The sequence below is a fragment of the Seriola aureovittata genome, chromosome 5, assembly GCF_021018895.1.
Source record: "Seriola aureovittata isolate HTS-2021-v1 ecotype China chromosome 5, ASM2101889v1, whole genome shotgun sequence".
Lineage (NCBI taxonomy): Eukaryota > Metazoa > Chordata > Actinopteri > Carangiformes > Carangidae > Seriola > Seriola aureovittata.
In genome coordinates, this window is record NC_079368.1 from 11,400,001 (window position 1) to 11,427,463 (window position 27,463).

The 27,463-nt window shown below is 39.7% G+C and overlaps 3 protein-coding genes across 5 annotated transcripts in view; 2 read left to right on the plus strand and 1 right to left on the minus strand.

Moving 5' to 3' along the window:
* Positions 1–14,275, plus strand: part of lzts1 (leucine zipper, putative tumor suppressor 1) — an 18,326-nt gene extending 4,051 nt beyond the window's left edge. Inside the window, exons 1-9 of one of the 2 annotated variants that reach the window (XM_056377156.1) lie at positions 3,277–3,556; positions 5,100–5,446; positions 5,534–5,662; positions 8,208–8,370; positions 8,471–8,862; positions 8,985–9,158; positions 9,333–9,464; positions 9,794–9,988; positions 10,283–14,275. In XM_056377156.1, coding sequence (XP_056233131.1) covers positions 5,216–5,446; positions 5,534–5,662; positions 8,208–8,370; positions 8,471–8,862; positions 8,985–9,158; positions 9,333–9,464; positions 9,794–9,988; positions 10,283–10,831 — 1,965 coding nt within the window. In that variant the 5' untranslated portion in view covers positions 3,277–3,556; positions 5,100–5,215 and the 3' untranslated portion in view covers positions 10,832–14,275. Of the gene's footprint in view, positions 1–3,276; positions 3,557–5,099; positions 5,447–5,533; positions 5,663–8,207; positions 8,371–8,470; positions 8,863–8,984; positions 9,159–9,332; positions 9,465–9,793; positions 9,989–10,282 lie in introns of those variants that run through there. The other variant, XM_056377155.1, reaches the window with a different exon arrangement.
* Positions 14,276–15,118: 843 nt separating this feature from the next.
* On the minus strand, positions 15,119–19,375 carry hspb11 (heat shock protein, alpha-crystallin-related, b11). The gene is made up of 5 exons (XM_056377160.1): positions 19,138–19,375; positions 18,889–18,995; positions 15,689–15,757; positions 15,554–15,597; positions 15,119–15,470 (listed from the first exon to the last, which is right to left on the minus strand). The coding sequence occupies exons 1-5, from the start codon at positions 19,227–19,229 to the stop codon at positions 15,378–15,380; spliced, it is 405 nt and encodes a 134-aa protein (XP_056233135.1). The 5' UTR covers positions 19,230–19,375; the 3' UTR covers positions 15,119–15,377.
* Positions 19,376–19,403: 28 nt separating this feature from the next.
* On the plus strand, positions 19,404–23,083 carry smn1 (survival of motor neuron 1, telomeric). Of its 2 annotated transcripts, none has more exons than XM_056377157.1 (8): positions 19,404–19,545; positions 20,059–20,130; positions 20,225–20,344; positions 20,528–20,719; positions 21,593–21,772; positions 22,156–22,233; positions 22,472–22,579; positions 22,866–23,083. In XM_056377157.1, the coding sequence occupies exons 1-8, from the start codon at positions 19,498–19,500 to the stop codon at positions 22,920–22,922; spliced, it is 855 nt and encodes a 284-aa protein (XP_056233132.1). In that variant the 5' UTR covers positions 19,404–19,497; the 3' UTR covers positions 22,923–23,083. The 2 variants fall into 2 exon arrangements, with proteins under 2 accessions (XP_056233132.1, XP_056233133.1); XM_056377158.1 differs by having other exon boundaries at positions 22,159–22,233.
* Positions 23,084–27,463: the final 4,380 nt, after the last annotated feature.

Consider the following 27,463-nt stretch of genomic DNA (forward strand, 5'->3'; position numbering starts at 1 on the left):
ACATTACTCATCCCAGCAACTCAGCCACAGTGGGTAAGACACAAGACAGGGTAGTGTGCGTTTGTGTGTGTGTGTGTGTGTGTGTGTGTGTGTGTTTGTGTGTGTGTGTCTGAGGCTTTGAAAGGCCACAGAGGATGACAGAGAAAGAGACAGAGTATTACTTCTCAATAATTCAACCTATCAGGACATCATTTTTAGGAAATGTGCTCTCTTCTGTCACATGTGAGCTCTTTCTTCTTCCTCTCACTTGAATTTGTGAGTTTAATTTCCACTCAGTCATGCCTAGGATAATGGGAAATGCCTGCTTCATTACATGTGAATCATCAGTTACTTTGTGTGAATCACCGATCAATTCTAGTTATCTAACGTGTTACATCACACTGGGAGCAATATGTTCAACGTTTTGTATTCAAGGGATCGAACAGTACAATAAAGATTGACTTAGATTGATGTCTCCTCCGGAACTAAAGGTACAATTCAGAATTTTTAACCATCTAAATTTTGATTACATTTCTGTTCGGTTTTATCCCTGGTGCAGTCTGTCTTTTTTAATATTAAAAGCAGCTCCCCTGGACAGTCTAAAACCAGAAATTAACATACTTACAAGTATTGCCAGTGGAGTGACAGTCTTATATGTTGAGTCACATGCTGAGCCATGTGATGAGCCAGCATTGATGCCGTGTTTTAATGTAATGTCACTTTGGTATCTTTGTACATGTAAAAGGTTGCTCTCCAGTAGTCGACTTCAATTGACTTCTAAAGTCTTCTGTGGCTCCTCTGAAAAATAACAAATAAAAAGCCTGAAATAAATAAATTAATAAAAGGTCTGAAGAATAACTTCAGTGATGCCTTTCAGTTTAGCTTTGGCTGTGAGGCTTCATTTTTAACAGATATCCTGCAAACTGGGGGCATAGGCATTTACTGAGCATGGAAAGTTTAAATAAAAGAGTTGCATTATGGGGTTTTTGGACCTTGACCCATAGAGGAGACTAAAAGTTTGGATATCGCATCCTCCAAGTACTCACAGCACACAGTGATTCAACATTAAAGTTTTTTAAAAGGCGTTGTATTAAAATAAATGTTTTGCATGTGGTTGCATTAACCATAAAGTGAAAAAGGTAGTGAAAACAAGGATAGTAATTAAACTGGTTGGGCCTTCAAATGAAGAGCTACTGTATATGAAATTTCATTTGTGCTTAAGATTGAACACATGAACAAAGAACAATAAGCTGCCCAAAACTGACCCAAAAAAACAGACACACTGAACCAGATACATTACACATGCATCTGTTAGAAATTACCATATACACAGTGAGAATTAAAGTGATGCCATCTGGCACCGTGGCAGTGTAGAGATACAGTGTGAACAGAGCAGAGTTTCATGTTCATTGTGGGACAGGTATAAATCCCGGACCTTTATAGCACACTGCCGCCTTCCACTGGCTGAGCTAATGGATTGGCTATGCTCTGCAAGCGTGTGTCTATGTGTGAGTGTGGTGTTTGTGTGTCTGTGAGTGTGTGAGTGTGACGGGGGGGGGGGGGCATTGTCAGCTGGTCTTGTGCAGGACAGGGCTTTGTGTCAGGCAGGTCAGCTGGGGCTCGACGAAGGATGACACCCCGCCCAAACACACATACACACACACACACACACACACACACACACACACACACACACACACACAAGTGCCCCCCCCCCCGCCTGCACACAGACACACAAACAACAAGTGCACACACTCTTTGTGCAGACACTGAAAAACATGCAGCCAATCAGATATAAGATTAGATGTATGCATGTATCCACCCACACTCCTACACCCCCATCCCACCTCACCAAAGGTCTTAAATCATGCTGTCCACTCAAAAGCCATTAGGTCAAACCATTTGTACTGCTTATTAAAATTTGCAATGATGGAGCAATAACAATAATAAAAAAAAGATTTTCTAATCTCTTCAATATTTGAATCAAATAGAAGTGAAATAGGCCAATTCTCATAGCATGTGAGTGGGAACATAAAAGTAAAATTGCAGGGTCATTGTTCAGACAAACAGGCTCGGGGCTCTGAACAGGACTAATGGAGAAACAATAGCAGTCAACTGAAAGGATGAGTGAACGGAGCGGCTAAAAAAGATTATGGTAGATCCACAGAGATACTGTATTTTATTTGCTAAGTGCGTCAACAGACCATGTGAAAACATTTTATGGTAAATCGTTTCCGACAGTATGATGTAATATGATGTAACCTTTAGTGCAATTCTGTCTGCAAATGTTGAAAGATCACAACAAAGGGCCATGTTGCTTCCCACGGTTTGTTATTAGTTCAGTTTTAACAAACTGATTTTGATATAGATTTTTGTGTGAATCAGTTGTGTTCTATCAGTATATAGACGGTAAAGCTGTCTTTCTTCTTCACATTAAGAGGACGTATACGTTTACTCGTGACTAAAAATGGGGTGTAAGATTTACACTTGTTTTGTCAGCAACAGGACTTAGGGGCCATATCTTTTCTGTTGTTGTTGTTTGTTCATTTGGAACACAGTACCTTGTATATTTTCCTGTCGTGATGTGTGATTGTATTTCATCCACAAGGCGTTTTGTCACTCTGTGGGATGCTGAATGCTCTACTGCCTTAGAGAGGCTTGTACTCCAGCAGTGAGACTGTGTGAAAGTGTGTGTTATTTGTGTGGTTGTGTAAGGGTGTGTGTAAGAGAGTGAGCCAGTGTGTGTATGTCTGAACAAACAGCATAAAGGAAGGATGGTGGTAAATCACTATAAAACTGAAACTCTCCAGCCCTCTCATTGTGAGGACTAGTCATTTATTTAACACTCAAATATGGTCCTGGGCTGTTTGGGGAGAATACATCAACCGGCACACAAGAGTCCAAACAAAGAGCGGCACACTTCAACAGACAAAGAGGGAAAAGAGAGAGGGAAAGCGCCTTTTTTTTCTCCTTCAGATGAAGTGTTGTTTGTTCAGGGTGGGTGCAGGGCACCGAGTGGGACGGATGGATGGAGGGAGGGACTGATGGAAGAAGGGAGGGAGGGAAGGATGAATGGTTATTACACAGTTAGTCAATGCACAAATGGGGGGGTGTCTGTGGGTGATAGTGGGGAGGGGGTGGGTGCACGGGGAGGGTGTAAAAGATCTTTTGTGAAGGCTGGGAGTTAATCACTTGAGCGGCACACGCCAGTTCTATGGGAGCACATGTTGTACACTGACTCCCCTGGGGGGAGCAGGAGGTCCCAAAACTTGCACACACACACACACACTCACACACACACACACACACACACACACAGCTGAATTTACATGTCAGTTATAATGCAAAGCTGGGTACAGGCCGATTAGAAAAGCAGGAATACCCACCCCCTCCACAGAACAGTTAGCAGACCCTCCTGGCCGTGGTGATAGTGTGAGCTCTGCATTCGCTGCTGGTTCATTCAAGGCCGTGCACACACACAGACACACACACATGCCAGCCTGTTCGGTTTCTCCAGGACTTGCTAGATGACTCTGCAGCGGCCTTGCTAGAGATGGATGCTTGGTTTGACCTGGCAGTAAGTAAAATCTATTGTTTCATTACTTCAGTCCCGTGTCAGTGGTGGATGCTAATATGTGAGAGTGATAGTGAAGACTGGGGTTTAGATTTAGTGGCAGACATCCAGGCACAGTGGAATAGAGGCAGTCACAGTCATGTCAGAGACTATCTACATCAGTGCCACAGGGGAATGCTTTGCTTTGTACTCGTGAAGGTACAAATTTAACATCATATACCATTACTCAACATCAGTAGCTGTTTACTTTGTGGAATATATTTTGAATTTTATTCTGAGCAAAATAGGAAATCAAAACAGATGCTGTGCTGGAAGATTTTGTTCATGATTAGAAGGTTTCATGCAATTTAGGGATATCTCTCTTTTCCTGTATTCACCTCAAATAAACTGTCAGCTTCGTCCTCTGCCATAACCACCACTCGAACTTTCCTTCCTCCCTCTGTATGCGTGCTACTCTGTCTCACTTAGTGTCTCTCTGAAATTCTCCTGCCATTATTTTCCTCATCATGAAACATCTATTTTGTACATGTCTCATCTGACTTATCATTGTTTTCTGGGTGATGAAAAGTGACAGCCGTGATCAGCGCTCCCTCCTTCATTTAGCATTTTCCCCTTCAAGCATGCTCATCAAACACCTCAGGAAAATGACACTGACAGCTATTTGTCCCCTTACAAACACCATCCTATAACCAATAATTATGGATTAGTCTCGAGTCAAATGCTACAATAACATGTGACTTACAGTGGGCCATTAGTCCCAAGCATTGTCGCTGTGGCTATTATAAAATGGTTAAAGACTGAGGACCAGGTGGTTAGGGGAGCCCATAAGCCCCAACAGCCAGTATGGAGCCTTTTCCTACTAAGTCACTGCTGAGGGAAGTTTTCCCCTGTGGGTTAGAGATCATGACGAGCAACATCTGGGGTCTGGTTGCCTTTAAGAGAGAGGTGGGGACAGTGGATAGAGAGCATCACTAGTAACTCTGTGAAATGTCCATGTAGACTGTAAGGGATAATTTAAAAATGTTTTTTTTTTTTTTTTCTGTGCTTCATCCAATCGTTATTTATTTAAAATCCAAGCTAATCGAATTATTAAAACTTAAATATTTCGGTGTGTTCTGTCTATACAATGTTCAAGTGCAATAGCAAATACAAAATGATTGCATAGTGTTATTTAGATGGCAGCACCAGCCAAGTGTTGAGCAGGCAGTAAGTAGCCTAACTGCCAGTTTGTTTAGAGGAAGGGCACCTAAAGGGTTATTTGTCAAATTCAACGGCCAAGCCATAAATCTAGACACACAAAGCCGGGCAGGATGCCAAGATGGACTTTTCTTCACTTTGTTTGTTTTGCAAATGTGAATACACCTGCTGTTCATAACAAGATGTCTGGACTGAACAGGAAACAATAAAATTAAACAACTAGAAAAATGATAAACACCAGAGGCAACTATTATATGGCTTTGTCCTTTCATGAAAAAAATCCTCTGTTCAAGGATCAATATTTATCTTCTTTGTGTATAATCCGTGTCATACCTTTCTTGTCCTGCAGATGAAGCCGCTGACTGTACTTCTCTGGGGTCATGAGTTGTGTCTTCTCCTCTCTTCTGTGTAACTCGACCGCCTGGATTTCAGCCCCACCTTGCGCCCACCTATGCCTGCAGGACCATGGGTAGCGTCAGTAGCCTCATCAACAGCAACAGCCTCAACAGCAAACACTGCAAGGCGTCTGAGCATAGGATAAAAAAGGGAACAAACCATCATAGAAAGAGTGGAGGCTGCAGCCTTGACGGGTTACTGAAGTGTGGCTTCACTCAGGGCTCCTCGTCCACCACTTATCCCTCTAAAGGCCTCACCCACTCCCGGTCAGGACGAAGTGAAGATTTTTTTTACATCAAGGTGAGCACATGTGCCTTCTTGTCACATTTATATAACAAAATTCATTGCACTGCTCTGAGATCAAATGTTTATCCTGTTTCACACAAGGTGAGCCATAAACCGAGGTCAGTGTATCACAGAGGAGGATCAATGGAGGACCGAGGGAACAGAGATGGGGAATCAGATGGGCGACTGCAACCGAAGCTGCTGCTCATGTCAGGGAAAATGACGGAGAGGGTGAGCGAAATGACAATTTTTCCACAAGATTATATAATTTTTTTCAACAATTTAGATTAAAATATTAATGGCAAACTTTATATATCTATATGGTAAATATGTATCTTAGCATATGACTGGAAACAGGGGGAAACAGTCTGGCTCTGTCCACAGGTAACAAAATTCGCTTACCAGTTACTCTGAAGCTCACAAATTAACACACAATATATAATTTGTTTACTCTGTAAGAATAAAAGCAACAATTCTCAGTTTTACAAGGGGATGTGTGGCGTATTGTTTTTTGGCCCAGCGCAGTTGCCAGGCAACCAGAGAAACTCCAGGATGTTAATGCTCACAGCAAAGAAATAGTTCAGCACTTACCCCCCATGTAAAATGGAAAACTTTGGTTTTTAGCACAGGATACACAAACAATATAAATTGTGCCAATTAGTGAGTTTTAGAAGTGCCATGGGGTCAATTTTGTTACCTTTGAACAGAGCCAGGCTAGCTTTTTAGCCCTGTTTCCAGTCTTTATGCTGAGCTAAGCTAACCTGCTGCTGGCAGTAGCTTCATATTTAGCATGCAGCTTTGAGAGTGGTATCAATCTTGGCAAGAAAGCAGATAAGTGTATTTCCTTAACTATTCCTTTAAGATTTAGACATGATAGATTGTAATATGTCTCATAAAACATAGCTTCTACTGTGCTTTACATGACTGGAACCATTGCTACGATTTTTCTTATAATCATTTAAAAGATCATACTGCATTTCACATCTCTGGTTGCACGCAGACGTATTTTACTCCAGTGGAAGGATAAGAATCCCCCCTCTCCTAACTCTTGGCTGAAGGATCTAATGTCATTCCTACACTTAGAAAAAATCAAATACAGTATTAGGGGGTGTGCCGACAAATTTTATAAAACTTGGAATCCCTTTCTCTCCTTAATTGATTCAATTCCCTCCTTAGATGATTAAAGTGGATGGATCTGACTGAGATACACTGATGTAACTCTTTTTTTTTGAGAGGGGCCAGGGGTTGTTCTGATGAGTTGATGGTTGAACTTTAAGCACAACGTGTACAAATTGTGATAGTTAAATTTTTAATTTTGTTTTCCAAGCATTTCGGATCCCTCCTCTAAATGTCCCTTTTTGTTATTTCTATCATTATTATTATTATTTATTTTTTATTTTTTTTATTTTTTTTTATTTTTTATAATTTTTTTTAATTACTATTATTATTTATTTTTTGTTGTTGTTGTTTGTTTGTTTGTTGGTTTGGTAATTGTTCACCCCTCCTGTTTTTCTTTGAGGGGGAGAGAGTCAGGTTTGCTCATGGTCAGCATTACTCATTGCATTTTGCTCATGGTTTGTGAATGTAACTCTCTTATTTGCGTGTGTGTGGGGGGGTGTTCTGAAAGGGGGAAAAATGGGTGAAATGTATCCTCACTAAAGGAAATGTGTTGTATCTTGATAGCCCAATAAAAAATATATATGGAAAAAAAAAAAAAAAAAAAGATCATACTGCATAACTGCAACAGACTTTGAAAACCTCACAGTGAAGTTGAGGATAAAACATGCACAGCAGGTGGTTTAATAGGTAGCAGCCGGTCCATATTACCTGTGCTGAACCTTCCCATCTTATTAATCACCCCCTCCCAGATTAATGACCTAAGAATGCCTTGATCTTCTCAGAGAAGTCATTTCTGTGCCAGGAATAAGAAAGCGAACAGAGACTCCTTCAATAGGTCTTTATTCCTCTGGGGCAAGACGGGGGGGGGCAAGACGGGGGGGGGGGGGGGGGGGGGGGGGGGGGGTAGGAAGCAGCTTTAAAAGAGACAGAGCAGAGAAGAAAGGAGAATAGAGAGAAGGATCGAGGGCCAAAGAGAGTTTGAGGGATAGAAAGAGAGAGAGAGAGGAAAAAAAAAAAACAAGGCAAGGCATCCCAGTCATGAAGTCAGTGAGAAGGAATGCTGAGCTCACAAGCTTTACCTCTTCCACTTCAGCAGTAGCTCATATTATTAATATCACAGAGAGGGGCTATTCATCTTCCCTCAGACAGCACATGGGGGAGAGATGCGGGTTGCAGAAGGGAGGAAAAGAGGACAGAAGGGAGGGGAGGTATGGTACTGCTTGTGGCGTTCTTGGACAGCACAGATGGGGCATGTGGAGTATAAGTTCATCTTTGAAATGAGTTTTCTTCATTATGACAGTCTAGTGAATTTTACTTGCAACTACTGTTGTGTGGCTTTTAATACCGTCAGCTTGTAGTGAAGCAATTCTGCACGCTTCACTGGTTCTATTTCTAATATGAAAAGACATGATTGGAAAAAACATCTATCCCTTTCATTTGTACAGACTTCTACCACGTGACAATATTTATCTCTCTGAAAGCCAGTCATTATGATTTTTCAAGTTTCAGAATGTGACTCATCCTCGGCTTTTTGCACTTTCCGTAACAGTACAAGAGGACTATCTTTTTGCCGTGCTGTCAGCTAAGAGAAGCCACTGAATATGAAAACAAAAATAGGGGAGGGCACCCCTGACTGTGTGTCATTTCACTCTTCCAGACCTCTGCTGAGAAGTCATTGGTCCGTTCCACTGCCTTCAAGCCTGTGATTCCCAGGAGTACGTCCTCCACAGAGACAGGCCAGAGCAGCCTGGACCACATCCTCTGTCCTCTGGTGAAAGCAAGGACTCCAGACATTAGACACAAGCAAGACACTTTCTCAGGTCTTTGTCTATTCTATATTGGTAAAACATCTTAAAATGAGATTATTCAGGTTGAATGACAAATTACACTCAAGCCAAATGTCATCCCTTTTCCTTTCAGGGACTCTCTCAGACTCCGGACGTAACTCTATGTCTAGCCTCCCCACCCACAGCACCAGCGGCAGCCTAAGTGCTTCCACAGGCCCTGTCAGTCACAGCGACGGCAGCTCAGCTCCCGCAAACAGCCTCAGCAAGGGAGTACAACCCAGTTTGCCTTCATGGGTCAGTGGGAATAGCGCTAACCTTGACTGTAGCTACAGGGCTGTTTTAAACAGCAGTGGGATGGCTTCTAAGGCTAATGGGGATGCTGGCTCCCCACTTTCTGCAGATGAGCCAAGCCCTCTCTCTGAAACTGCAGGTGGGATTCGCTCCCCTATTACTACAGATGAGTCACTGATTGAACGTTTGGAACAAAGGCTGCTGGAGAGAGAGACTGAACTGCAGGAGCTACAGGTACCAAGCTGTAATAAAAAAAATTAAAAAAAGCATGTGTTCAAGATCAGCATCCCTCATTAGTAGTTGGACTGTACAAGTGTTTGAGATTTTTTTATTTAGATTTGTTCACCTTACAACAGGTGAGTTTTGAGGAGAAGGAATCAGACACCTGCCAGCTGTTTGAGGAGAGACAAAAATACTGCGCTGAGGAGATGGAAGGGCTGAAGCAGCGATGCTCCATGAAGCTACGACAAGTGTCCCAAATGGCTGCAAAAGCCCATCAAGCACTCCAGCTGCAGGTCAGCCAGCTCCAGGTCAGCCCAGCTCCTTTTTTCTTACCAGTCCCCATTAAGGCTGGTTCATTATCCCATCAAGCCTTTCACCCTTTCCAGCTAATCAGTAAATCAAATAAGATCAATATTTCACCATTAGGTGCACAGAAATTCCACACTTTGCACATGTGAAATGAACAATCGACTCTTGTACAGGCGGAGAAGGAGAGGCTTCAGGAGGACGTCTCAAAGTTAAGCCGGGAGAAGGATCTTGTCCAACTCAGACTGAGGTCTTATGAGACTGAGAGCACACAGTTGGCTCCGACACTCGAGGAAACTCAATGGGAGGTGAGCCATGAGTCATACGTGTGATATCAGTTGGATTTGAAACCTTGCTGCATACAATACAATCTGGTACAACCTTCCTGCTGGGGTGTGGAAACATGGTGTTTTTCCATCACTAGAGGAGCAAATCCAAAATGTTCATCATCATTTTTAATAAGAAACTGAAATCAAAAAAGAGTCAGAGGTATCAGCTTCCCCATTTTCCTAAGTAGTTCACAATGCTGCCCTTTTACACCAAGAGCATGACTTACTTTTACCTTAATAAAAAAACATCTTTCTTTGCCACAATATTACATTGTTTTATCTTCATAATTGCCTCTGTCCAAATGTAGGTGTGCCAGAAGACAGGCGAGATCTCACTGTTGAAGCAGCAACTGAGAGACAGCCAAGCCGACGTCAGCCACAAGCTAAACGAGATAGTCAGCCTGAGGGTGTCACTGAAGGAGAACACAGCAAAGATGGAGATGCTCCAGAAACAGAATAAAGACCATGAAGACAAACTCCACTCTCGCACTATAGAAGTTGAGGTTAGTCTGTTGAGTCTGTGATTCAATGGCAAGTCACTGCACAATGTTTAAATAATGCCCACAGAGTGCTTATAAGATGAAAGCACTTTTATTGGGGAATTATAGTTACTATTATGTGATACACTCAACTGCAACATTCAGACCTTTCAATGTCTGTGTTTTAGAAGACATATATAATCACAGTCTTTACTGAGAGAGCTTATTTGACTCTCTACATGATTAGGCCTGTTATATCAGTCAGAATAATCATCTTAGTTGCTGCCTATGTCTGAATATTTTCCATTTTTAATTCAGGTTTGCCAAAATGAACTCCAGCGCAAGAAGAATGAGGCTGATTTGCTGAGAGAAAAAGTGGGCAAACTGGAGAAAGACATTCAGGGAATGAAACAGGATCTGGCCACGGCCAAAGAGCAGAGGCTGCAACATAGTTTGCAACTTGAGGGCAATGCCCAGACTCAGGCCTCAGAGAAACTAATCCAAGGCTCAGGCTCCCCTGCTCAGGGCCAGGGGGAGGAGAACAGGGAAAACATCTCCACAGATCAACTCCGGAGAGAAGTTGAGAGACTGAAGCGGCAGCTCACGCAGGAGAAGGATGCTCAAGAGAAGCTGGCCAACAGCTTTGAGCAGGAGAGGCAGACGTGGAACAAGGAGAAAGACAGGGTCATCAAGTACCAGAAGCAACTCCAGATCAACTACCTGCAGATGCACAAGAAGAACCAGGACCTGGAGAGGATCTTGAAGGAGCTGACCACTGAACTGGAGAACCGGACAGAGCTAGGCATGGACCTTACCTACAGCTCAGGGTTACAAACATATGACGACGTTATTGCCACAGAGATTTGATGGGAGCACTCACGTGCTAAAACTGATACTGTCACTGGACTGTTTTTTGACCACGGATATTTATGTGACTTAATGCCACATGCAACATCACAACAACTGGAGCTCATTCACTGTAGTGTTTTACGAGGTTTATTTAATAGAACATGCATCTGGTGGTGTTTTGAGTCAAGGGCGTAAAAAACAGTAAAATTATACTTAGCTTTTTGTGATGACACTGTTACTACTTGTTTAAAAGTTAAAAAAAAAAAAACTAAGTTATTTAATGTTCAAATGAGAATATGTTTTATTTTTTTACCACGTTATCTAAGGATCACTCATCATTCAAATAATGCACAACTTTGTCACTTATTAATTTTTAATTGATACAGGCCAGACAATATCTGACTCATCTGTTTCATGATTAATGCCTGACGGTAACACATGATAAGCATGATTGTGGTTGAACATCTGTCCCTTCAGTCCCTTCAGAAAATGACAGTGATATATCATCCATTGTGTCTGGGTTCCTAAGGCTTCATTTACTTGGCCTTGTGTATCCATTTTACTGTATTCTCCCAAAACAGTTGTAAACTATTTCAAAAACAATGCATGTGTCTTATGTTGTGACATGTCTACACCATTGTAAAAAATATGTTTTCCACCACAAATACATGTTAGAATCACTTTCAGCTGTCATGTATTTTCACCCTTACATTCAAAGAGATAATAGTGCAATTAATATATTTTTTTTATTAGATTATCTGCATGTTTTTGTCATTCTCTGAATCTTGTAAACACTTTAAAGCCTTCTGTTACTGAGAACATTTCAGTGATCAGTGAATTCAACTTCATTAAGACACACAAGTGTCTATTCAGGTGTCATATTATGTCCTAATATACAATAACCATCTCTCCACTGATCTTATATTTAATATATGAAATATTTCTTTTTTCATGAACACTATTGTCTGAAATGGGTTCAGGCAGTTAGATGTAATCTAACTGTCCTAATTAATTTACTAAGGCTCCTTTTACAACCATAAGCAAGGATTAAAACTTTGGCTCAGAGGACAGTGAGTTCTTTGTTAAGTAAACTGTAGGCTCTAGGTCTGAACTATGCAGAGAACGGAACATTTATTATACTATCAATATGTCTTGTTAATGCACATAATATAGAATGGTATATACTAGAGACCACCTCTGACAGATACCAAAGACAAATGCAAATGTTGGCATTCACCCTGTGGTGTGTGTGTTTAGAGGGACAGAGGTTGAAGGGGGCTGGATAGAGTAAAATAAAATCAAATATTTAAGAGAGAAACAAAAGGCAAAAAGGTGATCTCTTGGTAGTACGCTTCATGAGAGTTAGCTGGCACTGTTCCACTTGGAGACAAACAATCGTTCCGAGTATCAGCCCTGGCCATTTGGCTCTACTATTCTGGAGCTATTCCACTTCCCACAAGGGCAAAGTAGTTTGTGAAGCAGAAGTTTAACTACTACACCCACTCAATACTCAGGGGCTTGCACAGACTATCAGGCAGAAGTATATACACACACTGCTCTGGTCAAAAATGTGTGTCAATCTCTGTAATGAGGCTGCTTGAGAATGCTCAGCTACCTGCTCTTACATTACATTACCATGGCAGTTCAGCAGAGATTTGGAGGCAGACAGACTAAGTGGAAATCTAAGGTGAGGTGCTGTAACTAGTGACACTCAAACTCGAGTGTCTGATAAGTGTTTTACAGCCTTTATTCTGGGCCTTAGCACAGAAAAGTGATCAAATAGGGAAGAAGCAAAATTACGTTTGATAATGCAGCTTTGGTACTGGACAAAAATAATTCTTGGAATCCAACACACAAAATTAAACTTAAAGCATGTTGTACACCTTGGGCAAAAAAACCCTCAGTGAATTGGTCTTTGTTCTGAGATAGAACTGGAAATAAGTACCAAAAAACAAGCAAGGGTGCAAACACGTAGGTGATTTGAAAAGCAGAAAATATTTGTCATTTGTGTATCACTGCTCCCTGTAACACTTTTGCTGTATTCTGAAAAAAGTGAATATTACATCTATCTCAGTAGACACACTTATTCATGGGGATTCTTTTTGCCAAAAGAGCACAAAGAAGTGAGCAGGTGTATATGTTTAAATATCACCAAATATATTATTGGACTTTGCTTCTTTTCATTACTAAATTGATCCTTTAATGCACTTCACGTTGAAAGGCATATATGGGTGAATACTTGACTTCCTTCATTACATAAACAACACCACAATAGACAAAACACTGTAGCTATAAATCTATAGAGGTATTAGATTTACAAAAAAAAAAAGATTTGTCAAAATCTTGTTACTATTTATTACACTTCACATGCAATTGCTGGATTTTGGACTCAGAAATAAATATGAATGTTGTTATATATTCAAAGCTGTCTTCAACTGCACTCTTTGTCAGTTCCTCATTATCATTCTCAATTCCTCTTGGACTTAAATAATAATGAGAAGATTGTTTTCTTCTCCCGTCTAATCATCTAATTTCAGCCCATTGATAGTGTTTCCTTCCTCACACAGCAGCTCCTTCCAGCTTAGCTTCTGTCATAACTAAGCTGATTGGACGAAATCAAAACTGAAATCAAATTAAGGCCCATTGTCAGTGTGTGTGGCTCCGTTACTGACATGAAAGGAGGACCACACAGAAGAGATAACAAGAAATTCAAAGCTGCTGGTTTGACATGAAAGAAAATAACAGAACTGGGTGGGTGGGGGGATTTCTTCCTCAGAATAACCATATAGCAGACATCATCTTCACTTATACAACTGTATATAATAAACATGAATCCCTGCTGCTATGTTTTCCTGTGCTTTAAACAATAAGTATGCAGCCATTTTCTGATGTGCTTTAACAGCAGAATAGTTGAAAAAAATGTATTAAACTTTAACTTCCAACTTCCATTTATCTTTTTCATAAAATCTACCATTGTCAATTAAGGCATGTAGTAGCGAGGGTTTTTGGGCAAGTTATGATATACTATTTCTTTTTATGGACTCAGCTGAACATAAAGAGTTGTAGTCCAGCAGATGTCTCAGTGTGATTGGACAGCAGTGAGGCAGCCATAAGAAGACACTTGGTGATAATTTAGCCTTGCCCTGCAGTGACATGATAATAATGCACTCATATCCTGCTGTGATTCTCCTGATCGGCTGACAGTCAAGCACAAAAGGGCTTGAATTCATTAGCAACGGGGAGGCACATTTGCAAACCGTGTTTTCACCATACCAAAGGGATCCCTGGTTACATATTAATAGCATACAAATGTAATTATTTCAAAAGTTGTTCTATGATAGCAATAAATTATTGTTCTCCTGTGAAATGGGAGTTTGCGCCTCATTGCATGCCTCGACCCTCACCTCCAACATTATAATAAATATTCCATACTGGTAAATAATAAATGAGTCAATAACAGCCTATCAGTTTCTACCTTGCCCTCATTCCTCATTACACACTCACATACTCAAATGTGCTATATCCCAGCCATACCCCTAAGCAATTAGTTGTTCTAAAATATCAGGGGACTAGTTATTCAGGCATGTACTTCATATTTTTATTGGTTTATTCAGAACCTTGCATGCAGACCAAGCTACAGCAAACACAGCCTCAGCAAATCCCTAAGCTCCTCCACAGTCAGCAAAGTAATTGGGGAGGGAGTCCCAAAGGGTCCTCGCACAGTGCTGAACCCTTTGCTACCGACAAGTTGAAATGGCACTGAAGGTAGATAGGAGTCGGTGCTTGTGTGTTGAGTGTGCGTGGAGGATATAAGTACAGGAGGTGGCTTGAGTACTTCGTGTAAATAGGCCCGCAGTCTTTATAGACTCAGTGGTTGGCTTGGAAACCATCTGGTTCCCCAAACCCCCAGCTGCTTTGCCCATGGTTCCCCATTTCTATGGGGATGTCAATTTCTGCTCATGGGGGTGGAGTTGGGAGGGAAGCAGCAAGGATGCCAATTTAAGCCCCCATTGCTCAAAATTAGTTAATTAACTCTATCTCTCACACATGCAGAGAGAAACTTCCTTTGTAAGTAATTCTGCCATTCATCACAATCCAACTCTTCCATTGTGAAGCTTTGCCAACTATAAGCTTGTGAAATTAGCAGGAACAGTTGAATGTGAATAAAAAAAGCCCCATAAGTGAATCCATAATATTAAATAAGCACAAACACAGAAAATGGGTTGAAACAAATTTCAAAATTAGATGCCAGATTCTTGCTTTATCTGCAATTCCAACTTCACTGATAAGAATAATGCAATCAAATTAATTTTGTTTGGACATACATTTATTGATGTTTCCAAATCAATGTATCTCACATATTCATGGAATATTCTTATCAGAGTCACAGTAACTACTACCACTGTCTACCATGAGGGAGAAGATGTGTGGGTCAGTTTGCGTGTCCCTTATGAAAACAGACTGAGCATCTAATGAGATCTACTCATATTTACAAATACTGACAAAAAGCCATACACAGTATATACAAAAAATGTCAGGTATTAATTCACAATAATCAAGTGTGTCAGTTTTGTACATTGACTCTGTGCACTGAAACAAAGTGATCATAACCTGTGGTGATGATAAACCGAAGGTGGGTTGCACTGCTTCCATTTAGCTGAAAGAGAAAATAAAAACAATCAGTTGTTTTACCTGTTGATTCTATGGATTCATGTTTGACATATTTTCATTTTGACTTACCGATATAGCGTTTGATTGAAGATGTCCTTCTGTATGTTCAAATTCTATAAATGTATATACATTCAGGTTGTTAATCCCAAATCCAATTCTATGCCATTTAAACCAAATGTGCAAAGAGATGGATGGCCCCCTTACCTTTCTCTGTGACTGACTCAAATTGAGAAGCATTTTGTGAGGTATTCTTTTCTATCTTTAGATGCTTAACTGCAAAAGAAAAAAACATGGCTATAAAGATATCCATGAATGGAATCAAACACTGAAACAACACAAATTAGGCATATTTTTCTTTTCAGTAAAACATTTAATCTTAGATTTTGTGAAATGTGGTTAAATGTGGTAAATTGTGTTCGTTCACCACTTTGGTCGACAACTTTTGTATGGATCGTCAGGAAATTTGCGATGTGCATTCAAGCCAGCTTCCAGATCTGTGATCACTTTGGTGCACCCTTGATTTTTCATCTAGCGCCTTGATTAGGTCAAAATTCCAATTTGCCCAATACTTTGGGTTTATGACCAACTACCAGCAAAATTAATGACACTCCCAACACCCTCAGCTGTCCTTCATGTTTATTGCAAATTAGCAAATGTTAGCATGCCAACATACTAAACTAAGATGGTGAACATTATGTAAGCATTATACCTGCTTCACATCAGCGTGTTAGCATTGTCATTGTGATCATGCTGGTTTCAGCATTTAGCTCATGGCACAGCCTTAGACCATTAACACACTGAACATCTTGCTTTTCATTTTGGTACCCATGTTAACGGGTTAGAGTGGACACACGTCACAGTACCAGTTGCATGGCTGTAGTTTTGTCCAGTCATGTTTTTCTTCCTTCAGATGACCATACAGTCAGTTCTTGTCTAAAACCTTCCAAATCAGTCATTTTGACCATGTAAATACTGACATGTATAATTTAAGACTTTGAGGACTAATGTAGTCAACGTAGAACTCTGTAATTCTGATTACAAACACTACTGAGCTGAAGAAACTCTAATAAGTCTAAGGAAAATTAGTCTTGACTTCATCTCAACAAAAGATTTGACAAACAGTCTGGTGTCTAAGATTTTCTAGTGTGCAGACGCTGCAGGCAAGGGTGCCCTGTCGCCTTTATTGTTAACATTATTGATTGAGCCCTTGGCCGAGGTCATCAGGACTAATCCCAACATAAATGGGATTACAGTTCGTTAAGAAAACCATGTTATCTCCCTATTTGTGGATGATGTTCTTCAGTAGGAATCCTGAAAAATTCATTTTGACAGCTCTGAACTCTATAGCCTCATTTGGTGCTCTGTCAGGTTATAAAATTAATCCAGGAAAATCTGTTGCTATGCACTTCAATATCCCCCAGAGTATGCCCATACAATCTCCCTCTCAGGTGTAAGAGAGGGGTCTCAGATACTTGGGTGTTTTCGTCACTGCTGATTTAAACCACATTTTTTCTGTACAATTTCTGTACACAAACAAAACTTTTGAGACTAATTATTCCCCTCTAATTAAAAAACTTAAAAGCAACTTGAAGAAGTGGACCCTCATGCCAACTCCCTTCTTTGGGAGAGTCAGTGTAATAAAAATGAATATCCTTCCCTAATTAAATTATCTATTTCAAAATCTCCAATGCTATTTGACCCCAGCATTTTTTAAAAGTCTTCTAACTCTTGTTATTGGAATAACATCAATAACATCAGAGAGTGAGGTTTGTTAAATTTACTAAGCCGAATGAACTGAGACGTTTATCCCTGCCCAATCTATAACTCTATTGGTCAGCTCAACATAAAATGATGAAAAATTGGTTTATGGATAGGCAGGATTCTTTATGTATTGGTCTTCAACCATATCCTAGAAGGTTTAAATCCCTCCACCTTTATCAACAATATAGACCAGATAAATTCTCTTAACAATAATATTATTATTCATAACACTACTGGTTTGGAGGGATGAGAGGAAATGTTTAAATATTCCCTCTGTTATTGGAATCCTGATTTTCTGGCACAGATTAGGAGTACTGGTCTGATGGAGTGGGTTTTCAAGGACCTATCAGATTTTACAGGCCAGCTGATCTCTAACTCTTATAAGTCTTGGATCAAATTAGAACTGATTTTAATATTCCTCTTAAAGATTTTTTTCAAATATCTCACTTTATAGAGTCTCTTTTAAGGAGGCATGGGATCCGCGTGAGACTGTAGGAATTGGAAAATGCCATAGTCTTGGCCAAATCTCTAATAGGAATAATTTCAGACATTTATGCTCCACTGCTGTACTCTGATTTCTCATCTTATGATTCCCTGAAGCCGTTGTGGGAGTGTGATCTGGAGGTGACATTTGGTTCTGCAGATTGGAAAGATTTGCAATGGCACCTTTCCAAAATCTACTTCAATGTCCATACATGAACAAAACTTTCTAAATTTTTCAAAATTTTCTAGAAGACTTATTTCACAGCTATTCACCTCCAGAAATCGTTTCCCATCGGCTCAAATCTCTGTTATGAATGTAAAATACACAAAGGTATGTTTATACACTTTTTTGGTCATTTGATCACATTCATGTGTTCTGGAAAAAGGCTCATTCTGTGATTCAGAAGGTTACTAATCAACGGTTTCAACTGTCTTCTTCATTTTATCTGTTAAACCATACACCTGAAAATCTTTTTGATACAGACATCAAATCTGTGTTAATAATTATTTTATTTCTGGTTAGCCATGTGGATCTCCTGCTGGACAAACTACTTCCTGATGTCAATCATAAATTGAACAAATTCCAGGGGCCCTTTACATTCTTTAGTGACTCTGATTCCTTTGCCCTCAGAAGGCAATGGCTGATTGCTTCATCTGGATGTGCTGTTTATTTAAAAGTTTTGATACATTTTCCCAAAGTGTGTCCAAACTTTTGACTGACACAGCTTTTTTGTGGTTTTTCCTTTACTCTCTCTCTCTCTCTCTCTCTCTCTCTCTCTCTCTATCTCTCTCTCTCTCTATTTAACTTTTATATACTAGAGCATCTGTTGTTGGTTTGGACTTTTCTGTTTATTTATTTGTTTACTCTTCGCTATTGTTGTCTATGTTGAAGGGTGTGTATGTGTTGTAGTTTAAAAATCAATGAAAAAAAAAGATTAAAATTTTATATTGACTATGTTAACAAGGAGAGACTTACAGTTTGAATTTGATCAAAATGACTAGTTTAATAGCTTTTATTAATTCATTTTTTAAGATAATGACACAGCTTGTGTTTGCAATTTGTCATGGGGGACTTCAAGACACAAAACAGCAATTCTTTGCTTGATTTCTCAATGTATTCGACTGCAGCAGTGTGTATGATAGTATCACAGCCTCCATACCATTGTAGCTGTCCACAGTCACAGCAGAGATCTTCTTGGGTTCAGCAAAGCGGATGATGAACTCCTGAGGAAACATCCCGGTCGACATCCAAAAGGTTTTAGTGTTTCTGGGTGAAAGGGACAAACAAGCATTAAATGTTAAATGTTAAAACATTGAACCAACGGGTTAGGGAGCATTGAACGAAGCGAACACCTGACTTTGACTTTCACTGTAGCGACTCAGGTATGAGCAGAACAAGCTACACTCACCCGTCAATGATGTTTTCTGGTGGGTGATTTTCATCGCTGGATGCAGCGACGACAACTTTTGCTCCCAAAGAACTCAGAGAGGAATCGATCATCTTCAGTGGGTCACAAGAGAGACTATGATCTTCGGTGCCACCTGGTTGAGGAGGATAACAAGAGTTTCGACAGTAATGCACAACAACCTGTTGTTTTAATTTACGGGTCTTGGGGAAGTGGACAACTAGCTACTGCCGTTGCCTAGTCAACCACAGCGTCGCAAGATATATACGTCAACATTATTGTAGTACGTCACCATTTCCGACGCACGTTGTTCGTTACTTGTTTAGCAATTACCACTTAGCAGTGAAATCTGCACACCTTCACATGGCGAATGGATGCAAAGAGGTGTTGTTTACTCGCGGAACTGGTCAGGTTAGTCACGTTGCATCACTGAACTTCAGATGACAGCACTTGTGCAGTTTTCCAGGCCGTTGTAGGTTTGGTGGAGATGGAGAGCTAGGATGCTAAGCTACAAGCCAACGCTGAGTTGGGCTAAGTTGGGTAACAAAGAGGAAAGGAACAGAAAAAGGGGTGAAATTAGAGATCCTCGTGGTCCCTGATTTCATTAGTCGAGATAACGCCTTGTTTAAATACAATGTCTTGGAAAAACCACATGAATTAGGTTTAGCTGCACAAAGATGTCGCACTTTGACTGCTGTAGCATCCTTCCTACTGTGTAGAATATGCAAAGGTAAACATGTCAGGTCAGAACACTGAGTGCACTTAGAAACTGTGCTCTAGAGGATCAAGTAAATTTAATAAACTATACAATTTTTCCACAACCTTTTAACATCTCATCTGTCTTATTTTCCATTAAATAGGACATATTTGTTTAAAATAGTTTTTCGTCTGTAGAGGCTCCATATCTGCTGTTCTCTTTTCCAGAGTGATGATTCGGATATATGGGATGACACAGCGCTGATAAAGGCTTATGACAAGGCAGTTGCATCATTCAAGGTAAAATTGGTGCTTTGCGCTGTATGTGGGTGTAAAATCCTTATATTTGTGTTTTCCACTCATGGTGAGTCTCTGCTGTTGCTTTCTTTGACAGACCGCCCTTAAAGGTGAAGATGAGCCACAAGCCTCCAAGAAAAACCAACCAGGAAAAAAGCGCAAAAACAACAAAAAGAACCAGAGCAGGAAAAGAACCAATGCACCACCAGATAAAACGGTTTGTAACTGGCACTAAAATACTGATAAATATACAAGTATGGAGTCATAGGACTGCCATATAAAAGAATAAGACATTAACAATGGATAAATAATAATTAAGTTAATTAAAAAAATGTGAAAATAGAAAAATAAATAAATAATAAAGAAAGCTTATTTATGTACTAATTTATGTGTGTCACAGTGGCAGGTTGGGGACTCATGCTGTGCTTACTGGTCAGAGGATGGCCAGCTTTATGCAGCCACCATCTCCTCCATAGATCAGGAGAGGGGCACTTGTACAGTTGTTTATACAGACTATGGCAACGAGGAGGAGCAGAACCTTGAAGACCTGCTTTCAGAGTTTTCTGAGGGTGATGAGGAAACAAATATAAAGGTAAAGCAAAGCAAATAAAACACAGTATACTCAGTGTTTTTTATTATATTTTTACACTCTTACCTGTTTATTTCACCGGTTAATGGTGATGTATAATGCATCAGTCAGTCCATTTTCTTTGGCTGTGTTTTTTGTATTATTCCCACATACCAAATGTAGAAGATATGATGTCAGGTCCAAACAACAAAATCTGATAGCATAAATTAAATTTCTTATTGTAAAAGTCAGGTTTTGCTGTCACTTTGTCAGAATCAAAGGAAAAGGCCTTCTGTTCAGACTCAACATTTTACATTTTCAAAATTGATAAACTCCTTTCACACATGCACCTTCATTTGTAGAGAGATCACTCATTTTACCCTCCACTCATTCCCTGATGCAGTTCACACAAGGTTAAGCCTTTCCCGCTGCAAATATGAGAAATTAACAAAATTAACAGTATGTCAGAAGGCAAGTTACCTATGATACTGTCCTTGGAGAAAAAAAAAAAAAACATTGTCTATTTTCATTTGGCTCCTGCAAATAAAAGTAGGAAGTTATTGACAGATGAGGTAACTTGAGGCAAAGAGAGATTTACCGTGCTTGATCTTCATCAAATAAGAACTCCTGGAATGTAATGAACAAAACAAAATAATTTCTATCTCACAGTCAATCTGAGGATTAAGTTGTAATTAGTATAGCACTTGCTTCTTATACAGATTGTGAATTAATGAAGCTATTGACAAGTTAATATTCATTTCTTCTTTGCCTGTACCACCCCTCAGCCCCCCCGCCCGCTTCCAAAATAAAGTTAATATGTATATCAGAAGATATCTGCCAAGGTATGAAAAGAAAAATGACAAATAAAGGTTAAAGCAGTTTGTCTCTGCTACTAAGGTAAATGAGGTGGAATCGTCGACAGAAGAGAGTGACAGGTCAACCACACCAAACCAACACAAACAACAGCCACACAGTAAAGGCCAAAAGTCTAAGGCCCACAAAGACCCACCTCCTATGTGGGCTCCTGGTTTCCCTGGGTTTCCTCCAGGCCCACCTCCCATGCATGCTTTCAGACAGGTAAGAAGAAAGTGTTTGTACCTTTTTTTTTTTCTTTTATTATTCAGTGAATAGAATTAACTGCTGATAGACTGTTTTCATACATTAATTGCTTGACATTAAAATGTTGACTTTAATCCAACTCCTTTAAATTCTTTGAGAAGGTTGGCTTTTTGCTGCAGTTAAAGTAATGGTAAAATGAAATGTAAACAATTAAATGGAATATAAACAACCTCTCAGATTTGGCATTTATCACAGGTGCAACTTTTGTTGAGACTGAACTTATTTTAAATAGAGGTTGTTTAAGCTATTAACCTCCTTTCAGTGTAAAATGATCTTGTAATACTGAGATCACAGTACTTGTTTTCAACCCTTTTTTTTTTTTTTTTTCTTTTGTGTCCTAGCAGGGTGGAAGCAGGCGATCTGGTGGTCATGGGCCTGTACCTCCTTCCTGGCCTCCCATGATGCCTTTTGGTCCTCCGGTGAGTTGGAAATGTGTCTTGTACACTAATTACAAACGCAAAAGCCACATCAGATGCTGATTTATCCGAGCACTGGGATCTGCAGTCTATGTGTAAAAAGGAGGCATTTGCCCATCCAGCTAGTAAATAGATAAACAAGCTGTCCATATAACACATTAGTGATCGACAACAAATATCATCAGACTCCAGCATCTGCAGTCTGATCACACTCCCTCGGCTGTTGATTTCTCTACCTCAGATGATCCCTCCACCTCCACCGATGAGCCCTGACATGGTGGATGACGAGGCCTTGGGCAGCGTGCTCATCTCCTGGTACATGAGTGGATATCACACAGGATACTACCTGGTATGTGCATGCTGGCTAATTGGCTTATTATGGGCTATAAAAGGGATTTACAGCTTTTACTTACAGGCTCAGTCTCTTGCATTATGTAGTGAAGAGAAGTAGGCGTATGTGGTAATTTGGACACTTTTTTGCCTTTTTGGTGAAGTTGCTCCATTTTGTTTTGCTTCTTAGCTAAAAAAGCCTTTTTAACAAATGTATCCAGGTTCATAATAGGTAGGAGTCCTTGATTTTTAAAAGGGGGAGCTCTATTAACATCAGATTCCCCGTTTTATACATTTTTTTACAGGGTTTGAAACAAGGTCGCAAAGAAGCTGCCAACTGGACAAAACTGCATCACAAATGAAATGATCAACTCAAGATTTCATCCTTGATTGAGAAGGAAATTAATTGTGAATTAAGTGTACATGCTGTGAACAGAGTGTTCATCTGAGTTCAAGGAAAAGAGTTTTGTATTCTTCTGTAAATATATTAAATAAAGGCTATCACAGCACCCTTGGTAACTGGCTTGGTATTTTGTTTTTATTACACTGTGCACTGTTTATTACACTGCTGAGACAAAATTATGTAAAATTAAAACTTATTAAACAGTAGATTCGTGTAAATACAGGCATTATTTATGGAAATGTATGTGTGACAAACTTAATGTATTCTTGTAATGGCAAGTATTGTCCAGTAGAAGTCAGACTAGTATAATGTATTCACATTATAGGGAAATGTTGCATGACTACATCATAGCATGGTGTTTAAACCTACACAGAGGAACACTTGTGTGTCTCTTGGCATGCTAAGGCTCTGATTGCAAGCCAGACTTGAGTCCTGCTTCAGTCCCTCAGGAGCTTTCCACACAGTTAATTCAAAGTCTCATTCCAGTATACGCCTTGCATTCCATCTCTCTGTTGTCCCTGAGGTGTTGCCTCATCCGCCACCCAATATAGGATCGCATCTATCATAATGTTTTTCAACTCACATCAGATGGGTGCACATTTCAGGGTGATAGCAGGCCAGGTCTCGGCTACAGACAGTATGGCAGACTGGGCCAGATGTGCAGATAAAGACTGATTCTCTAGCAAAATCACTGATACATGAAGATCATATTAAGATCATTCAAAGACATTTTGTCCTCATGTCTTTTACACTCGACAAACTCAACCTTGCAAACCTTAAATGTTGATGAGAAAAGAGACGGATATTCGTATTTCATAACTTTATACAGCAGAGCACAAAGTCTGCTCACCTGCTGAGCTGTCCCGAAAACTGATGCTGGAATGTTTCAGGTTTAATCATGTAAGAAACGTAGGGCAATGGTTGCAAATGCTGTATGCAAGTTTATATTTAGAATATAGAAAACCACATGTAATTACAGTTGGAACAACCACAGTCATTCTGCTGAGGCTGTTGCACTTTCCTTCCATGAAAAGAAAGTCAAACAGATTCCCTGCATTTTCTATACTGGTGATTTACTGCCTGCTTGCACCCAGTCTTCAGGTTCTAAGCTATTGGGCAATTGATCATACACTATGTATGTATATACATATTTATATTTACAAATATATATATATATATATATATGTGTGTGTGTGTGTGTTCGTGAAAGAAAGAAACAGAATAGGGTTTTGTGGTGGGATGTAGCAGCATGAATGTGTCCTGTTTTTTTTTTTTTATACCATGTGATCTTCCTCCAGCTGCTCCTTAGCTATTGCTCTCTGAGTGAAGAGCGGTCCCTTTGTTTGTGCACTGACTGTGGTCGGCATTTTGTAGCCTACTGTGACTGTGTCAGTGTTGACTGCTATATTTGATTCTCACTGTAGCAGTCACTTTTGTCTTGTTCCCTGCTTTCTGCGCATGTTTGTGGGCGAAAGAGAGAAAAGAGGGATGGTAACAGGAGTACATGTAGTCGGTAGGATGTACAAATAGAATATGCACTATAAACGAGGGGTGATAAACCAGACCTATCTTTTCCCCACAGATGGGTTTAAAATCTGCCACAGCAAAGCCTGCACATAAGCCCATTGCTTGCCTGACTGCAGCAAACTGAGCTGCCCAAAGGGCTCGATGGAGCCCAGCAAGGAGTTAAAAGGGGGTCAGACCTAGCTTGGGAAAGCACTGCGCCCCTCTGTGACTGTCTACCCCCTACTGACCAGGGCGGCATGAGGCATGTAAACATAATCTGCATTTCACATAGTTGCTTCTAGGAAACAGACTGACATCCAAGTGAGATCACATTGCTGCGTGAGTTACAGCGCCTTCAGCTATTTACCCAAGCTCCCAACATCAACAAACAGCCTGTTTTTAAATAAGAGACTTGGGGGGAGATTAGAGAAACAGGGGCTGCACAAGCCCCTTTCCCTTTTTTCCATAGAGACCGAGCACCAAACACTCAATGCAGAACTAAAGTCATCATTACATTTTTAAGATTTTGGTGAAAACACCATTAACCCCAAATGAGAAGAGTAAGTGTTATTTGAGACAGGAAAACTTCTAAGGATAATTGGTAAGAGTTTGGTCTGTGCTAAATCACTGGATTAAAGTGAATGTGAGGCTTTGTTTTACAAAAGGGATAGTGCACCAAACTGTTGAGTAATCCGGGTGAAACATAGCGTGGGAAATTATTGCAACCTTATTTATATCTTTTTCTGAAACAAGACTCTGCAAACAGACGCTAAATATAGATTTTATGATTGGCAGACAGACAGCAGATTGCAGTTTCAAGGCTGTTAATGATTCAGACAAAAATGAACAAAACATGCTCGCCATCATAAAATGATACTATGATGCCAAAGAGTGTCTTTTCAGTGTTAATTGCCTATCCAAAATTAATTAACTCAGCTATGTTATAAATTGTAGCAAAATCACAGTGAATAGTAGCTCGCAATAACACACACCCTGATGTAAACTTTACATGTCATTAAAGGTTTCCTCTCTTGTGATGACTCATGCTTTATTTGGATAATGTCAGGTGATACAGCAGATCAGGGTTGCAGTCTTACAGTGTGCAGAAAACTGATAACTGAGCCTTGTTACACACTGGCTTTCTTGCTACCAAATATTTCTTGTAGTATCAACAACTGAACCGCCCATGGTGTCACCCACAAGAGCAAGAAGGGAAAGAGTTTTGACAGAGTTTTGAGTCAGCAGGTGTGGAAAGCAATTTAGTGTATTTACTCAAGTACAGTACTTAAGTACAAATTTGTGGTACATGTATTCTACTTGAGCATTTCCATTTTCTGATATTGCACTTTTTACCCAAATAGATTTATTTGATATCTTTATTGGTAAGTACAGTTACTTTGCTTAGATTCTGATTATAATATAATACAATATAAATATATGATATAATAATATAATAATATAACAAATATAGAAATACATCTTGATGTATTATTTCAAGTCAAGATAAGATTAAGATAAAACTTTACTGATCCTGGGGGCATAAATAATTAAAGCATAAATAGGGCCTAATTATAATCTATAATATGCATTATTTAGAAATACTTTTGTGCTTTTACTTTTACTGAAAACTGGACTTTTACTTGTATGTAAGTGTATTTCTACACTGTGTTATTATACTTTTACATGAGTAAAAGATCTGAGTACTTCTTCCACCACCACCAGTCAGTACAGTCCTGTGTGGGAACATCTGGTACATGAACATCTTGTACTTGAAACAGCCAAACACACACCTACCATGACAGTTGATGGACAGTTCATAACTCTTAATCCCTTTATTTGCATAAAACGTGCTTTTTAATGGGACTGGACTGCAGTGTTGTGCTATCACCTTGTGTCATGATGCTGGGACTTCCCAGCAGACATCTGTCACTGTCCATATGGATGCGACCTCTGCCTTGGCGAGACTGATCCTTGATGACCCTCTGACCCTCTGACCCTTAAGAATTCCACTCACAGCAGGTCCAGTAAAGTCCTTGTGCCGCCACAGATTGTGATTTACATTCCTGCTGGATCTTCATGCTCCGCTGCAGATGCTCGTAAATAAAATGTTATATCATGAAAGCAAAGCTAGTCCCCCCCCCAACTTACAGCCCCCTAAGTACGCTGCATTATTGGTTTTAATGGTACCCAAAGGGTAACATATAAGGATTACATGAAGCATACTGCACACTTAATCAGACCATGGCCCTTTGAGGTCAAGGACCTGTTTTATCTGGTATCTGTCTCATGCAAGAGGCTGTAGGAACCATGTGCTATTAACTTCATTAACTGAGGAAGACCCACTGGTGAATTCATCATTTAAAGGCACATTGGCTGGTCAAACATGACTTAAACCACACTTAGAGTGTCCTAGCGAAGACCTAAAAACGTTGCAGACATATCAAACAGGTTAGGTTGAACAAACTTTTATCTGTAAATTAGGTTTACCTTTTGTGCATAAACTGTAGCTCAAACAGCTGAAAAAACAGTCTGTTTTAACTGCGATATGCGACTTAATTGAAGAACTGTGAATATTGGTCAAGTTTTCACTTTGAAACTACTTTAAGGGAAATACTGTACAAATAGAAATTTGGAGTGTCAGGACTTAATAGTCTGTAGGGGCAAAACACATAGACCTGAGTGGAAAAGAATTCAAAAATGTTTGTGACACTAATTTGAAAGATGAACCTAAAAATAGACTATGACACAACATCAAAATATATTTGTATATTTATTTATTAAGGCTGCTCTCATATGCTTTTGGACATGTTTTTGAAAGCTGTATACTATACCAGAATGAAATAATTCAGGCCTACAAATGAAGGAAGGAAGGAATAAATAAATAAATAAATAAATAAATGATACCGCACGCACATGTGCACATTTGGTTTTTTTAATGCTTCATCCATCCCTGCCGAATGACTTGCATAGACAGGCCCTTAACAGGAATTTGAG